Raw genomic sequence first — 17,071 nt, 5'->3', positions numbered from 1 at the left:
CTGAGCCTCTCTCTGACTGATCTCTCTCAGTTAGAAGCACACAACCGGACGAAGCGGGATTGAAGCTACGGAGGACTGCTGGTGGAAGGACAGACAGCACAGGTTACCTATTCACACACCTCACCTCCAGCTCATCAGGACACTCTGTCCATCCATGTGCCTGACTGTTGTCTTTTGACTAAGCCCAAAACGCACAAAGGGGGAGCTTGTGATGAAATTGATGCAATAACATTAGGGAGGCACAGACCAAAAAAAAATACTATTTTTATTGAGGTGCATCATGGGGCTGTAGAATGAATAGTCTTTCCTGACATTCTTCTCAATGTCTCTATATTGATTTCTGTCTGTGTACATTGAACCTCAACATCACATACATTAGCCTAGGAGTTCCACTCGAAGCACAGAAGGGATGGCAGAACAATGTTTTGAAAGACATTAAGCCCTAACTAATGGCAGGTCTTAGACAGAGCCAGAGTCATCTACCCTCCTGACTGGTCAAGATGCTCAGTTCCATGCAAACTGTGATTTAAAACGATGTCCTCCATGAACTACATTCTCCGGGAAAAATGATTCAATTTGGCCTTTTATTCATATTTACTGAGTGTACCTGCATTACATTTGTATAGATCACTTTGGAGTAAAAGTGAAATGGAGAAAATCGAATCAACATATTGAGACATACTGGGCAGTTGTATGGAGTCTCCAGTCATACAGGCCCTGCAGGGGTCACTCCCATGCCTTTTATGATGTCCCTTTGAAATCTATCTGAATCACATTAAATTGGATATAAAGATGTGCAGACACATACATCACAGTAAATGGTGTGGTGGAGCATCGCTCGCCAAGAGTCCCACCTCAACAATCGGGTTATAAAATCGGCTTTAGATCCGATTAATAATTCACAATCCTGTTAGAAGAGAACAAACATTTCTGTTCAAGCAATTTAAGTTGCGGGATTGTTATTATAGCCGGGTGCTTGAGCCGGGCTGGGAGATGGTCTCGGTGTGGGTCTGCGACCGAGGAGAGGCTGTGAAATTTAAGCTGGCTCCAGCTCACCGTGTGCGGAAGAATAACTCAATGCTATTTCACAGTCTCTGCTTTCTTTATTAAAGCACCGTCACAGTAAACATGTCTTACCCACGCTTATCTCTGCAGCCATTTTATTTGGGATCAAGAGTACGTCCTTATCCCAAAAGGATGACCTTGGTTAGATGATAGTTGTTATATTGTTAGATGTATACAGGATATTAGTCAAATAAGCCTGTAATATTACCACACAGTTAACAATCATTCCCATCTTCCTTTCACAAAGTAACAGAACCGGAATGTCGTATTTTTACACACCAAGACCTCAGCTTCTTTAGTAGTCATTGTCATTAATATGAACATTTTACATTTGTATAGAAAATGTATGAAATTAAATATTTGTTTCTGGCTATTTGTGTTTTGTATGAGTTTTTGGAGTGTAAATCTAAAAACAAAGCACTATGGTACACCAAATACAGTTTTAATCAGCCTTGATCTAACATGATTCCCACACCCCATACTATTCAACATAATAGCAGCAGCATTTCTTTTTTTTAGATTAAAACTTTGGATTGTAAATGAGCTGTTGATATTTAGTCAAGGTAGTGAGATCTTTTTGTGTGAGTGGATCCTTCCGATCACGGACAGAGTAAGAGTTGGTGATGTGATTGTTATTTGTTTGAAAAATCTGACTCCTAGTGTTTTATATACGACATTACAAGCTGAATTGTACAACTAGCTCCAGACAGACACAACCTCTAATTAGCCTCTATAGGCGTTCCATTATACCTATACATCTAATCTTTTCAGATATACAAAAATGCTTAAGGGTTAGGCCAGGGGAAGTGGTTTTCAGGACTGGGCCAAAATGTAGATTTCAATAACATTTAAGATTTTAAGTAAAGCAACAATAAACCCAGTCTTAAAATAAATAAATCAGACTTTGATCAAAGCACCTCCAAAACATGAATGTATATATTGTTTATATGGGGTTAGGGGTTGTATTGTAGGGAGCATAATGTAACATAAGAGGCACAAACTGTACAAAGTAATATTAATACTAGTACAAACTCTGGGTCAATGTAAACACATTCTTCGATTATGGTGAGTTTAGTTAGATGGCAATCAGACAACATAGTATTACTGTAACATTAGAGATCATTTTATACCATAGTACTACTTGCAGTGAAGTTTGAAATGTTTATGGCTCTAAACAATAGGTAATTGCGCAGTCTTTAAAATAAGGCATTTCATGCATTAAAAGTTGATACATGTTGTGTATCAGATTCAGATATCAATCTATACTCTATTCACCACACAACTATGATGAATATAAAACAAATGCCTTTGATTTGCAATAAATCCAGTCCATATGCATTGTAGTGTGTAAAATACTTTGTCCACAGTGTTAATTCATTGTCTCCTGGTGCTCTCTGTGTGAGGCTCTTGGGAGTTTCTACCTTTCTTCCCCATAACCATACTGCTGTACATCTTCTGTTGCTGCTCTTTAAATTCCTCTTTCACCTTGGCTCTCTTCAAACTCCCATCCCTGTAGAGAGACACAGAGGACACTGCAGGTCACCTAACACGGCTGACAATAACCTACAACCCATTATTGTGGAATAGTGTGGTTCACAGCACATTTTCTTCTGATTCCAGAACTCTATTACGATAGAATGGCATGTTTTAGAAGGTGAGATTCAAGCACGTTTACTGAAAGTTTCCTTACCACGCCATGTCCAATAGCCCTCCCTGATGTGCGATAGCAGACTTCACTCTGTTGGCAAACTGGGCAGCATCTTCCCCTTCCTGTCCAAAGCGGCAATAAAGAGGGATATGATTAATAAACATATAGAGAGGTCTTTGAGGGGTCTTATGTATGTCTATGGCCATGGGGGTAGGAGGTGTGTGCACTCTGTAAGGGTTTGTGAAGAAAACACTACATCAAGTCCAATCTGTTGGTCATGGGAGGGAGTAGCTGGCAGTAATACAGCATACACAGTGTGACAACCTACCCGTCTGGTCATGGGGGGCAGGTACCACACGTTGACCACGATGGCCCAGCTGGTCATCATTCTCAGCAGGTAGTTCACCATGTTGTACTTGGCACTGTTCCAGAAGGCATCTCCAAAACGAGGGTCATACTAACAGGGAAGGACAGAAAGGAGATTTTAACAATTATAAATCAAAAGGCTGACAAAGTCAACACGTAGCAAGGCCAATATGATGCCAACTTGATGATGTACTCATATAATAAGTGTTCAGTGACATGCTGCTTGATGGAGGAGCAGGGGTTAGAGAACACAAGGGGCTTTCAGACATTCAGATTGCAGCCAGTACCTTGATTGCGACTGGGTATATAGTCCCTCCAATCTCAAAGCTTCCCTTCTTGAACATCATGACTGATGTGTTGTTGATGCAGGTTCCTGTAAGAGGGACCAGAAAGGTCATGAGACCACCACAACCACAGTGTCCAGTGGTGTTAGGCTCTATTCCAATTCAACTCAGTCAATTCAGGAAGTAAACTGCAATCCCTTCTCGAAAAGTAATGAGGAAAATTGGAATTTGAGTTTACCTCATGCATTGACTGAATTGAAATGGAATTGACCCCAATCACAACTTCTCTCCAGACTGCAGCAGAGGAAAGACCAGACAGTCCAAGTACAGAGACTTACCCTCAGGGAAGATCAAGATGGGTAGATTGGTTTTAGCTGCAACATGAGCCCTCAATCTGGGAGAGGATGGATGGGGGCAGATCAATAACCAGGACAACACTAATCATGATGAAAACAATATATAGCAGATAGGATGATTGAGTGGCTGTAATGGCAATGTACTGTATATCGTCATACAATCAATATATGCACCATCAACATCGGCATGCGATTCATTTACTTTTCAGAAGAAACTGAGTAAATGTTTAGATGAAAAAGGCATCTCCTGCTGTCTTTTCCCATTTACTTGCTCTCACCTACTGGTAACAGCATTTCGGTCTCTCATCTCCGACCTCTCGAACCAGACGTGGGGGCAGGACTTCACCATTGACCTCTGGATGACCCCCATCAGCCCACCGTGACTTTGACCCACCTGGGAATAATACCAGACACAGAGAGCATGACAACTCTAGCCTGCTAAGAACCAAAAGTGATGGATGAGATATCAAATATCAGTGATATGTTGACCAATGTTTATGTTACCCACCATAGCGTAGCATCCATCATTGGCCAAAATGACAATGTCAATAGGCGAGGTGTGGTTTGCTACGCATATTCCTCCTTTTTGTGGTTTATTCTCTCTGTAAAAAATAAGCATTTATTTCAATGACATTGAAAATGTTGATACTAACATTACTACCTAAATGTATTTCTAAGTAGTTTGTCTGGATACTAACTTGTTGTGGTATTGAATGGTGGCAGAGAGGCCTCTGGCACAGATCCTGTAGCACATCAGATGGACTAATTCACTTAGCCAGTTCTTCAATCTAGAACACAAGAGCAATGTAAGGTAACAGCCAGGGATATTCTATTTTCTCAAGCAATGTACCAACTCTCGAGCTAGCTGGCTCGTTGAGAGATAGGAACATTCAATCTTCCTATCACCACAATTTATGAAAGTTCTACAACGTACTCTAAAAACTCAGTAGCGTACTACATCGTAATTACCTCTTGTTAGATAGAAATCCCACCAAAGTTGTCCCAATCACCAGCCAGGTCAACCCAATGATTGCCAGGGTTATCCTGAACGGAAGAAGGAATCACATGTTGCAAAAGAGCCTATAGAAATGTAAACGTATACCATTCTACTATGGATCACATCATATTGAGTACATGATCGGTTGACATAAACTGAACTGAACTGAAATGGTAGGACACTGGCAGGACTGGAGAAGAGGTCAAGAAGGGCAGGTCAGACCCACCTGAGAGGGAAAAGGACACAGTAACGTATGATCACGCCCAGCCCCCAGATGATGGTGAGTCGCAGGCTGATGTAGTGGAAGTTGTGGTTGGTGCGGGTCAGGAGGTTCCAAGAGACAAGCTCCTCAGAGGAGAAGCGCTGAGTCACCTGGTCGTCCACGATGCTCTCCAGGCCCTTTATGTAGAAGTAGAATGAGTCGCTCAGTGCAAACTCTCCCCTCGATATGGACTGGGTACGATACCGACGCAGCTCCCCCATCTCCTGTTCCATGGAGCCCCCCTCCCTCTGGATGAGTCCTGGCCAAAGAAGAGGAGACAACAGAGATTATTAACTGAGTGGTTTACAGTACGTTATACCTGTGGGTTTAGTCAATACCTAGCGATTTAGGACATAAAATAGAGAGGTGTAAGGAAGGGCAAGGATAGTATAAGTGTACCTACTGATTGTAGTACCTATCTATCTATGATATCCCAGAGAGGGTAAAGCTGATGAGGAATGAAATGGAGGACTGTTGTGGCATAGCCGGTCAGCACTAGGCCTGTCAGTACCAGGTACCACTGAGAGCACAGAGCAGAGAGCTCCCATTCCTTTTCTTCATACACAGCAGCACCTTATTTTGCTCAGCTTCAGTAAAACACTTCCCTTGTGCCATGATTATACAGTAATACAAGCTTAATTATTATGTTCACAGACAATGAGTTATAGACGAAAGGAGCAAACATGGTGGATTTTGTAATCTTTGCTAAATGATTTGCTAAATCTTATTGCACAACATCATGGTGGTGACTTGTCCTTCCTGTGTTTCATAAAAAATAAAAGCCTCTGTACTTTTTGAAGTTGCCTGTCACATCAGATTTACAATACCAATGTTTGTGACCAACAGATGATTGACTGTAAATTCAACAACATTGGAATTCTAGATAAACAATTTATAGACACCACAAAAAGTCCCCAGTACAAAGCCTGACACAAAACCGATCTATTGGAATCTTCAATGCGGTTATAAAATAGCATGTGATATACATGTCCAATAAGTATAAGTATTTAACACAATATAGGGCAAATGGTATTATAAAGTTAGCAGAGGATGGTGAAGTGACGTCTTTCAAACATTTATTTCCAGAAAGAGCAGATGAAGGTGGCACACAGTATTTCACAGCATATGGGTCAAAGGTTAGGCTACACAGAGAGAGTGAGTTTTCTGCCTGAAGTTACGCAATCCTCAATTGCATCATCAGAGTGGGACAGGGTTGCTCCAATCTGCACCCACAAATCAGCCACAGGAGCTGAGTTGACCAATCACAAGCCCCTACACTGACACGCAGTCACATATGCAGGGTACACTCCTTCCAGACCGAGCTGAATTCAATCCCTCATACTACAGAACACTTTGTTATGAGAGCAGAATTAGGTTTGCAAATTTACGAAAGCTGCCGGAATCTTGGTTAATTTGGGTAATTAACTGAAAATCTATGTCAATCTATTGTAACTTTGGTCATTTGGTCAACAACAAAAAAAATTATTCATAGTATAAATGTTTTATATTCATGTCCATATACAGTACCAGTCAAAGGTTTAGACACACCTACTCATTCAAGGGTTTTGCTTCTTTTTTTATTACTATTATCTACATGTAGAATAATAGTGAAGACATCAAAACTAGGAAATAACACATATGGAATCATGCCGTAAGCAAAAAAGTGTTAAACAAATCAAAATATATTTTAGATTCTTCAAAGTAGCCACCCTTTGCCTTGATGACAGCTTTGCACATTCTTGGCATCCTCTCAACCAGCTGCATGAGGTAGTCACCTAGAATGCATTTAAATTAAAACGTGTGCCTTTAAGTTAATTTGTGGAATTTCTTTCCTTAATGCGTTTGAGCCAAACAGTTGACAGCTTTGCACACTCTTGGCGTTCTCTCAACCAGCTTCACCTGGAATGCTTTTCCATAAGTCTTGAAGGAGTTCCCACATATGCTGAGCACTTGTTGGCTGCTTTTCCTTCACTCTGCTGTCCAACTCATCCAAAACCATCTCAATTGGGTTGAGGTTGGGTGATTGTGGCGGCCAGGTCATCCAACGCAGCATTCCATCCCTCTCTTTCTTGGTCAAAAAGCGGACTCCAATCAAGTTGTAGAAACATCAAGGATGATCAATGGAAACAGGATGCACCTGAGCTCAATTTCGAATCTCATAGATAAGGGTCTGAACACTTATGTAAAAAAAAATGTTTTCGCTTTGTAATTATGGGGTATTGTGTGTAGATTGATGTGGGGGAAAAAGTAATTCAATCCATTTTAGAATAAGGCTGTAACGTAACAAACTTTGGGAAAAGTCATGGGGTCTGAATACTCATCATCTGAGATGTTAAAGGCCAATCATGGTAAATCCGTCGTCTGCATTGGCCGTGTAGCATTTACTGTGAGGGAATTCATACCTCTTGCACTTCGCGGGGCAGCGCAGGGCTGTTGAGTAGAGCTGATGAGATGGAAGTTGTCAAGGAAGTGAGTTTGAGTTTATACAGGGCCTCCCGCCTTCACAATTGCGTCACACTCTCCATACAGAGCCTCCAACCACATTTTTGGATCAAGCATAAATTTGCTGGAGGTGTGGTTCAACTTTGAGCACCATTCGGCATATCTCTTGAACGTTTTGGCATTCAGCTCCAACAGGACACTTTCTGAGCACCTATACAATGGGCAAGTATGTATGGAAGGTTTTGTTCAAATCAGGGGTGATGTCAAAAAGTGATTGCTCTGCTACAAACCATCAGAACTCAATTCAACTTACTGGATGAACAGTTGAAGTTCGAAGTTTACATACACCTTAGCCAAATACATTTAAACTCAGTTTTTCACAATTCCTGACATTTAATCCGAGTAAGAATTCCCTGTCTTAGGTCAGTTAGGATCACCACTTTATTTTAAGAATGTGAAATGTCAGAATAATAATAGAGAGAATGATTTATTTCAGCTTTTATTTCTTTCATCACATTCCCAGTGGGTCAGAAGTTTACATACACTCAATTAGTATTTGGCATTGCCTTTAAATTGTTTAACTTCGGTCAAACGTTTAGGGTAGCCTTCCACAAGCTTCCCACAATAAGTTGGGTGAATTTTGGCCAATTCCTCCTGACAGAGCTGGTGTAACGGAGTCAGGTTTGTAGGCCTCCTTACTCACATACTCTTTTTCAGTTCTGCCCACAACTGTTCTATAGGATTGAGGTCTGGGCTTTGTGATGGCCACTCCAATATCTTGACTTTGTTGTCCTTAAGCCATTTTGCCACAACTTTGGAAGTATGCCTGGGGTCATTGTCCATTTGGAAGACCCATTTGTGACCAAGCTTTAACTTCCAGACTGATGTCTTGAGATGTTGCTTCAATATGTCCACCTAATTTTCCTTCCTCATGATGCCATCTATTTTGTGAAGTGTACCAGTCCCTCCTGCAGCAAAGTACCCCCACAACATGATGCTGCCACCCCCATGCTTCACGGTTGGGATTGTGTTCTTCGGCATGCAAGCCTCCCCCCTTTTCATCCTAAGGAAAATTGCCCAGCGACAGCCCCGAAACCTGAAGGATCTGGAGAAGGTCTGTATGGAGGAGTGGGCCAAAATCCCTGCTGCAGTGTGTGCAAACCTGGTCAAGAACTCCAGGAAACGTATGATCTCTGTAATTGCAAACAAAGGTTTCTGTACCAAATATTAAGTTCTGCTTTTCTGATGTATCAAATACTTATGTCATGCAATAAAATGCAAATTAATTACTTAAAAATCATACAATGTGATTTTCTGGATTTTTGTTTTAGATTCCGTCTCTCACAGTTGAAGTGTACCTATGATAAAAATGACAGACCTCTACATGCTTTGTAAGTAGGAAAACCTGCAAAATCGGCAGTGTATCAAATACTTGTTCTCCCCACTGTACATATACCCGTAGTATATACATATACCCATAGTATATACTGTCTATGCACACTAGGTAAGACCTGGGCGGACCACCCCCTGTATTTTGGTTAGTGCACCAGATGGTGCTAGTTAGGTAAGTAGTGGGTAGGCAGGTAAGGTAGGAGGGGGCTTTGATATTTACTTTCTTTGCTTTGGTTCCATCCAGCCCCTTTTCCCCAAAATGACCGTGTGACGGAATAAATTCCCTGTAAACGGTAATTCCCTGTAAATGGTAATTCTCTGCCTTTTGTCATCCTTACTCACACCTACAATCCCATACCTCTTTCACTCCACAGGGAGTTGAGTTGTAGCAGGGTGTTGCGTTCCCTCTTCCTAGAGGCGTACGTAACAGTAACCTTCCGACTTCAACTGTATAATAACATTATACCTGTGTAATTAATAATTACTACAGGGTTATTCACAATTCAGTTAGGGGCAAATACAGACTAAAAGGTATTGATTCAAATGGTGACATTCAGCATAGCGAAGAAAACATAGAAAATAATTCCTTCGCACAAAAGTTAATGAAGAACATAAAGATTACAGTTTTATAGTCATCCACAATAAGTTAAACAGACAGGGTCTCACCGCTCTGGCGCTGCACATCCTTTCCAACTACTTCGCTAAAAACCGCTCTGCTCTCACAGGAAAAAAAACTGCTGCTCCGAATTAGCTCCATTCATTAAAATCACAATTTAACCAACCCCATCTACTTTTTGTGACTACCTGAACCTACCTTTTGGTTTTGAAGTATTGAAACCAAAAGTATTTTGATAAACATGAAAAGCTGAATGTAAGAAGTGCTCATAATTTCAAATAGGTTATATGTTGTACTAAACAGCATATAAACACTAAATAGGTCAGGAGCAGGACAGGGAGCCTAAGAAGCAACGAAAATCAATTATTTAGGCTATATTATTTCAAGGCTATAGTCTACAAAGAAATACATTGTGAGGCATTTGCGATTGCGGCCCTAGGCTGGTAGGGACATAAACGCTCAGCATTTAAACAACATTTCATTGTATTAAATCATTATATTATCAGTCTATAAATTGTGCATATAGGCTGTAACTTACTTAGAATTAAATAAAAATTCAACGAAAAACGCTTTATAAGGCTCAGTGAGTGCCTTTGAATTCGAGTTTGGCCAGAGTCTGTGGCTTCAGGCTCATGCGATGGTGCTTGGAGAGCAGGCCAGCAGCAGAGAATATCCTTTCCCCGCTTGCAGAGCCACTGGGGATGCTAAACACCCTTCGGGCCACTCTTGCCATGCTGGGCAGAGAAGCATTTTTTATTTTTTCCCCCCCTATAGGGAGGTCTAAAGGTTTTTTGGCAAAATAACACAATCAAAACGGAAAGCTCCTTGAAGGTGGGAATATGCCAGACCTATTGGGCCAAAATCAATTATGGTCTATAGTATAGATAATGAAACAAAAATGAACTAAACTTTGAAGAGATCAGATTTTTTGTTTATAAAAACTTTGCTACAATGGCACATAGTAAGTACCCCATCATGCTTTCGGGATATGTGTCTTCTCAGATTCCACAATGATTCTTTAGTTGTGGACACTACATCACCGCACTCCCTCTCTTGCTCTTGGTCCTCATCTTTGTAAGTCACCTTGATTTTGCACCTGTGTGTTTTATCAGTTACTTTAGCGAACTCCATGACAGTAGCTAAAGCAAGGGGCTATAGGAACACACAAGTAGACTACAAATGCATGCTGGGCAGAGCACGCCCCGAGCTCGTGAAGTGAGCGCTACTGGAGTGAAATTGGAGCGGCCGAGAAGTCCGACGCTCCAGCCTTTGGGAATCTCGTTCCGCGCTCCAGTCAAATTGGGCACGCTCCGCTCCAGCTCCGCTCACATACACTTCTCCAGACCAGTACAAACCTCAGCATGAACTCATTGATGGGTAATGAGTGTAAAGTCACTCACCAAAGGGTAGAGGAGCAGGCACTGACAGAGTGGGTTGTTCCCTGTGTCCTCTCTCGATCCGCAGGGTGGCCCACTGCCCAGACAACAGAGTTATTTTCAGTTGACCTCTCACACAATACTTTCTACATATTGCCTTTTAATTGCCTAACTGCCCTTGCGCCCCACTTTGCACATTAACTATGTCTGTCTGCTCTAAAGGGTCAGGGAGCAACATGAATACAATCCTACACAATAATAGTGAATATAGCCTACAGTAGCCTGAATTTGATCAGATTAATAGATTGACAAAAACTATTTTGGTTTTCATAAATCATCTGTTTTCCAACAAATAATATTCCGTTACGTGAACAAAATCACATAATTCGCTATTACATGCTATTCAAGGTTATGTTTGATGAAAATGTTTTAGAATAAAATAATAAATTGTGAGCTATTCTGGAATTCCAGAATTTGAGCTCTTCCGGAATTGCCAGCAGTTTACATTTTAGTCATTCAGCAGACGCTCTTATCCAGAACCATTTACAGTAGTGAGCGCATACATTTTTTCATACTTTTTCGTCGAGTTTTCGTACAGTTACCTCCAGTATTTTGACCAGGATCTGAATGTAGACAGAAGTGACTCCCAGTGAGAGGCCAAACATGGCAGGTATCATGATGAACCCAATCATCACGGAGAACCACACCGGCAGCAACACAACCGCTATACTCCACAGGCCCTCCATCCCTCCCTCACACAGATCTGTCATCCACTGGTATGGAACATTGGGGTCAAGTTACCTGCAGAACAGACACAACAAATAGCTACTCACTTCAAGTAAGCATTGCATTCTGGTTGTAGAAAGGAGACTGCATTGACTGCATACGTTTTGTCGGCCCATTTTCAGAAAAGTATAACTTGGCCCTATGTAAACATGGTTTTGAAACAGGATATCAATATCGCCTAGTTACAGCCAAGCCGAGAAAGAACCACTTGAAATAGTTTACTACGTTACTGAGCCTACCATATCCGAGTTTGACTGCAGAACATGAAACGTTTCAAAATGTATCAAGAGCAATAGCAAACCTTGGAAGACCTCTTCGTTGTCTTAGAGAGTTTTCCATTCTGGACCTTCCTGAAACGGTAGCTAGTATAGTCAGACACAGGACTGTACGCAAAGTTCTGTTGTACAAATAAATACCCTCCCCCACTGGCGAGTTTCTTGAAAGAAGTTGACCTCTCGTGCACATTCAGCTGCGCAGCAAGAGTGCATCCGCGTGCCATTGCAGAGGATATGCGCTGTTTTTACGCAATCGAACACTATCCATGTTGCCTTCCTTGACAACGGGAGGCATGGCGGACTCAAACTCCTCTGTTCGCATCTCCGGATTTATTCTTGGTTCATTAATGTTTCAGCACTTTAACAGTGATTCTGATGTAGTAAGTAGTTAGCTAGATACATATGCTAATTCATGATTGGAAAAATATACAACATTAGCTGTGCACCTGTGCATCAGGTTCGTCTACAGAAAATATGGGCAACTAACTTTGGCTAACTTTTTCTAACGCCACAACAGATAGGTCTGACCATATAACCTACTAATTCAGATGCTGGTTATTGCCAGGTTGTGTATTATATTTAACTAATCTCAGACATGTATGTGCCTCATTACATTTTACAGGAAGGTCTTATTCTTGGGGAGATCAAAGCTGAAGCGAGAAGCAACATCACTGATTCTCAAATCGACAACATACAGTTTGAGCATACAATAAGTCAGTCATCAGCTGTGCACTTGAATCATTAGAATGTCATCTTGGCTACAGTGTGAACTGACTGTTATCTCACCGTGGTTTCTGTTCCAGAAATTCAGAAACATATATCCTGTCGCAAGCTCAATAGGTAAACTGCAAAGATGAAAGGTTTCTTAAAATTGTGATTCAGCTGTGTGTGTATTGCAACAGTATTTGGACCATTTCTGCTAGCAGCATATCACTTCCAATAATAGTGTTTTTCTCCCCGCCCCAAAGCTTCTATAATAGTATAGGGGAGGTGAACCAGGATGAAGGCACCTTTTGTGAAATTAGAAGGAGTTAAGTGGAATAAGATACTTTGGTAATATTGCTGTCACAAATAGGGATATTTCAACTGAGTCCAGGGAGAAAAGGCACATTTGCCATTATGCAAGATGTTTGCATTTCTTTCCTATCTTGTTTGATAGCCAACAAAGCACACTTTTATTCAGCCTCTTCCTATTTAATAATAATGTATTCAACTTCTATAGCGCTTTCAATAATAGAAATCTCAAAGCGCTTCATAAGCAAAAAAACAAAAAAAACAAGCAATGTATCATGACAGGTCAGGTCAACCAATAGCGGCCAAGTCCTTGAAAGCTGCATCCTCTGCAGATGTAGAGGGTCAGTTAATTCATGGCTTGAGCGCACTGAGGTACTACTGCATTCTTGAGCGTACGGAACTGGCCAGAAGATGGTAGATGATGCTGGTGGTGGAGTCTGCTGATGATCTTGTAGAGGGCGAGTCGGGGAACCAACCAACCAACCTGCGCCATATAGACACTGGACTTCTCTTCTTCCACTCTGTGTAGTGTAGCGTCCACTTGGGTGATGCCTCAGCAGCTCTGGGCGGCAGAATGCTCACTACACAAAGTTCAGAATAGTAGCCAGTCGTCCTGACTGTGAGCCTCTGCCCCAGCACTGTATTCCTCCATCTCCCATTCCTGTTACACTTCAAGCAACTCCTCACATGATCTCAAAAGATCAGGAACTGGCAGCCAGGTGAAATAAAAAAAGCTGGTACAGTGCATTCAGAAACTATTCAGACCCCTTGACTTTTTCACATTTTGCAATGCTACAGCTTTATTCTAAAATTGATAGAATTGTTCCCCCCCCCCTCAATCTAGACACAATACCTACCGCATAATGACAACGCAAAAACAAGTTGACATTTTTGCAAATTTGTATTTCTGTTTTTTATTTGTAATAAATTTGCAAACATTTCTAAGCCTGTTTTCACTTTGTCATTATAGGGTATTGTGTGTAGATTGCTGAGATTTTTCATTAAAAAAAATAATCTATTTTAGAATAAGGCTGTAACGTAACAAAATGTGGAAAAGTCCAGGGGTCTGAATACTTTCCGAAGGCACTGTACGTGTCCAAATAAATGTTTAAAAAAAAACATTAGCCAGCTAGGTAGTCAAGCCAAAAAAAATAAAGTTTACCTGTCAGACAATGTGCAAATCCGTGGCTCAAAACCACCAGATATACAATAAAAAGTAATTGCCATTAAAAAAAATATGTTGATTCTGAAAACAAATTAAATATGTACAAATGAACAGGAGCTCTCTGTCTATGCTGCTACCAGGGCAACTATCAACTTCAACTTTATTTGACTTTCCTATCCAGGAGAATGTGATTGGTTGGTATAAACAGCAGAGAAACACAGATCAACAAATGACCTTCAGAGAGCAAGTAGTCCATGAGAACCTGAAAAGAGCAGTCACCAATCAGGAGCTGATCCTTCTGCTACTGACACCCAGTGAGGTCACATCATCAGGCTCCACTCACAAACTGGAGTATGCAGTCTACAGATCACATTGCAGGTCAGTACATTCACATTGTGATATCCTTCACACTGTTTTTAATGAAACTGTCGTGTTTTGCCATGGGGATCTTTAGTGAGTGAGTGTATGTTTTTAAGGTCTGAACTCTGTTGCACTGTCTGAGTTGTCAATACCGCAGTGTTCCTGTCCGGGTCAGCAACCTGGGTTTGTTGGAACAGCAGGACTACTGGAGACTGTCAGCATCTTGTTCGTCAGTCAACTACAACCATGCTGTTTGGAAACACAGGTACTAGCTTTGCTGACCCCTGGGCCTTGGCATTGGGTACTATTGACTTTGAAAAATGTAATCCGAGTGCGTTTGTCTGGTACCTGTATGACTAGTCTTACACTTTTCTATTTTGCTCTGTGTAGATATAGATTCTTATTCTTAGATGGATCCCTGCAGGTGGATGAGATTAATGAAATGAACAACTCCTTGCAAGTCGAACTAAAGGTAAGTTGAACGGATAATGTAATGGATAATGAAAACAGAAATGTAAAAACATACAAATGACTATGTACAACCATTGGTAAACATGATGGCGTCACCTGGGATTTCAGTTTATTTCTCTTCAGATGGCATGTAAGAAAGTGGAGGAGAGTGAGCGATTGGTCGAGGAGCTGCTTGCAGAGGTTTCGTCTCTAAGGACTGTCAGTGAGAGGAAACAAGAGCAGAAAAAAAGTATGATAAACTTCTGCTGTTCTATTTATCAATTCTTGATTTGTTATTTTATCTTACTTTTTGAGTGTGTTAAGCATGTTTTGCTTACTTTTGTGTTCCCCAACTCAGCAGATGGAGACTCCACTCCAGCCCAGTCTCAGGAGAATGTACTGCTCTGTGAGGCCATGAAGACACTGTTCCCTGGGGCAGCTCTACTCCAAGCACAGGCTCTAACCTTCCAGGGTTTCCCCGTGCCTGAGTTCTGCTGCAACACTGACCATGGCATAGACGTCACCACAACACTGCCTTTGATCCTGACTCATAGTCCCCAAAGCCAGGAAGGGGAGGCTTGGTAGAGGCGGAGGGACGTCCTGGAGAAAACATCCCCTCTGTGAATCATCTGACACACCCAAGAGGAGGAAAAACATGCTGGAGGAGACTGAGGGGTCTTCATTGTCAGTCAGTGGGTCAGAGACTGAGGATGATTTGATACCAGCCAATCAAAACAGAAATAATTTAGACATGTCTAACAGAGGACAAATGTACCACTCAAAAATTATTACTTTGCATAAAAAGTAAGTGTATGGAGTATAGGAAAATCTGTGACATTCCCCTCAATTACTGAAAACTTATATTTAGGGATGCCTTCAATTTGCTTACTTTGGGGTTATTGGGGGTAACATTTTAAATGTAAGAACTGTCCTTGAAATTAAGTGATATATACAGTACCAGTCAAAAGTTGACAACTACTCATTCCAGGGTTTTATTTGTACGATTATCTACATTGTAGAATAATAGTGAAGACATCAAAACTATGAAATAACACACATGGAATCATGTAGTAACCAAAGTGTTAAATCAAAATAGATTTTGAGATTCTTCAAAGTAGCCACCCTTTGCCTTGAGAGCTATGCACACTCTTGGCATTCTCTTAACCAGCTGCATGAGGCAGTCACCTGGAATGCATTTAAATTAACAGGTGTGCCTTTAAGTTAATTTGTGGAATTTATTTCCTTAATGCATTTGAGCCAATCAGTTGTGTTGTGAGGTAGGGGTGGTATACAAAAAATAGCCATAATATGGACTTGCTCTTTTACCAAATAGGGCTAGAACAGCTCAAATAAGCAAAGAGAAACAACAGTTCATCATTACTTTAAGACATGAAGGTCAGTCAATGCGGAAAATTAAGAACTTTGAAAGTTTCTTCAAGTGTAGTCACAAAGACCAAGCGCTATGATGAAACTGGCTCTCATGAGGACTGCCACAGGAAGACCGAGTTACCTCTGCCGCAGAGAATAAGTTAATTAGAGTTAACTGCACTGCAGATTGCAGCTCAAATAAATGCTTCAGAGTTCAAGTAAGACAAATCTCAACATCAACTGTTCAGAGGAGACTGCGTGAATCATGGTTGATTGCTGCAAAGAAACCAGAACTAAAAGGACAACAATAAGGAGACTTGCTTGGGCCAAGAAACACGAGCAATGGACATTAGACCAGTGGAAATCTGTCCTTTGGTCTGATGAGTCCAAATTTGAGATTTTTGGTTCCAACCGCCGTGTCTTTGTGAGACGCTGAGTAGATGAACGGATGATCTCTGCATCTGGTTCCCACATGAAGCATGGAGGTGTGATGGTGCTTTGCTGGCAATTTATTTAGAATTCAAGGCACAGTTAACCAGCATGGCTACCACAGCAATACACCATCCCATCTGGTTTGTGCTTAGTGGGACAATCATGTTTTACAACAGGACAATAACACAAAACACACCTCCAGGCTGGGTAAGGGCTATTTGACCAAGGAGAGCAATGGAGTGCAACATCAGATGACCTGGCCTCCACAATCACCCAACCTCAACCCAATTGAGATGGTTTGGGATGATTTGGACCGCAGAGTGAAGGAAAAGCAGCCAACAAGTGCTCAGCATACAAGTGAGGGAAAAAAGTATTTGATCCCCTGCTGATTTTGTACGTTTGCCCACTGACAAAGAA

General features: G+C 41.3%; 2 protein-coding genes across 2 annotated transcripts; one reads left to right on the top strand and one right to left on the bottom strand.

Annotated features, from left to right (window-relative positions):
• Window positions 1-1,992: 1,992 nt before the first annotated feature.
• Window positions 1,993-12,046, bottom strand: gpat3 (glycerol-3-phosphate acyltransferase 3). The gene is made up of 13 exons (XM_071350237.1): window positions 11,892-12,046; window positions 11,407-11,605; window positions 10,829-10,901; window positions 4,943-5,237; window positions 4,689-4,763; window positions 4,418-4,507; window positions 4,228-4,321; window positions 3,998-4,113; window positions 3,702-3,757; window positions 3,367-3,452; window positions 3,042-3,170; window positions 2,756-2,835; window positions 1,993-2,575 (listed from the first exon to the last, which is right to left on the bottom strand). Exons 2-13 carry the CDS (start codon window positions 11,572-11,574, stop codon window positions 2,440-2,442), a joined length of 1,398 nt encoding a protein of 465 aa, XP_071206338.1. The 5' UTR covers window positions 11,575-11,605; window positions 11,892-12,046; the 3' UTR covers window positions 1,993-2,439.
• An 85-nt stretch (window positions 12,047-12,131) lies between these two features.
• abraxas1 (abraxas 1, BRCA1 A complex subunit) lies at window positions 12,132-17,071 on the top strand. Its single transcript, XM_071351948.1, is given in 9 exon segments — window positions 12,132-12,245; window positions 12,488-12,578; window positions 12,669-12,705; window positions 14,150-14,422; window positions 14,547-14,669; window positions 14,795-14,876; window positions 14,999-15,104; window positions 15,216-15,405; window positions 15,407-17,071. Coding segments are annotated over 9 exon segments (1,272 nt in total). The 3' UTR covers window positions 15,663-17,071.

Source organism: Salvelinus alpinus, chromosome 18 (assembly GCF_045679555.1).
Source record: "Salvelinus alpinus chromosome 18, SLU_Salpinus.1, whole genome shotgun sequence".
Taxonomy (NCBI): domain Eukaryota; kingdom Metazoa; phylum Chordata; class Actinopteri; order Salmoniformes; family Salmonidae; genus Salvelinus; species Salvelinus alpinus.
This window is presented reverse-complemented; position numbering and strand designations above follow the sequence as displayed.

Coding starts and splice junctions, on each gene's coding strand:
- gpat3 (XM_071350237.1), bottom strand. CDS start 11,574: ATGACAGATCTGTGTGAGGGAGGGATGGAGGGCCTGTGGAGTATAGCG. Junction 3,171..3,366: donor TATACCCAGTCGCAATCAAG/GTACTGGCTGCA, acceptor CTTCCCTGTTAG/TATGACCCTCGTTTTGGAGA. Junction 2,836..3,041: donor TGCCCCCCATGACCAGACGG/GTAGGTTGTCAC, acceptor CGCTTTGGACAG/GAAGGGGAAGATGCTGCCCA.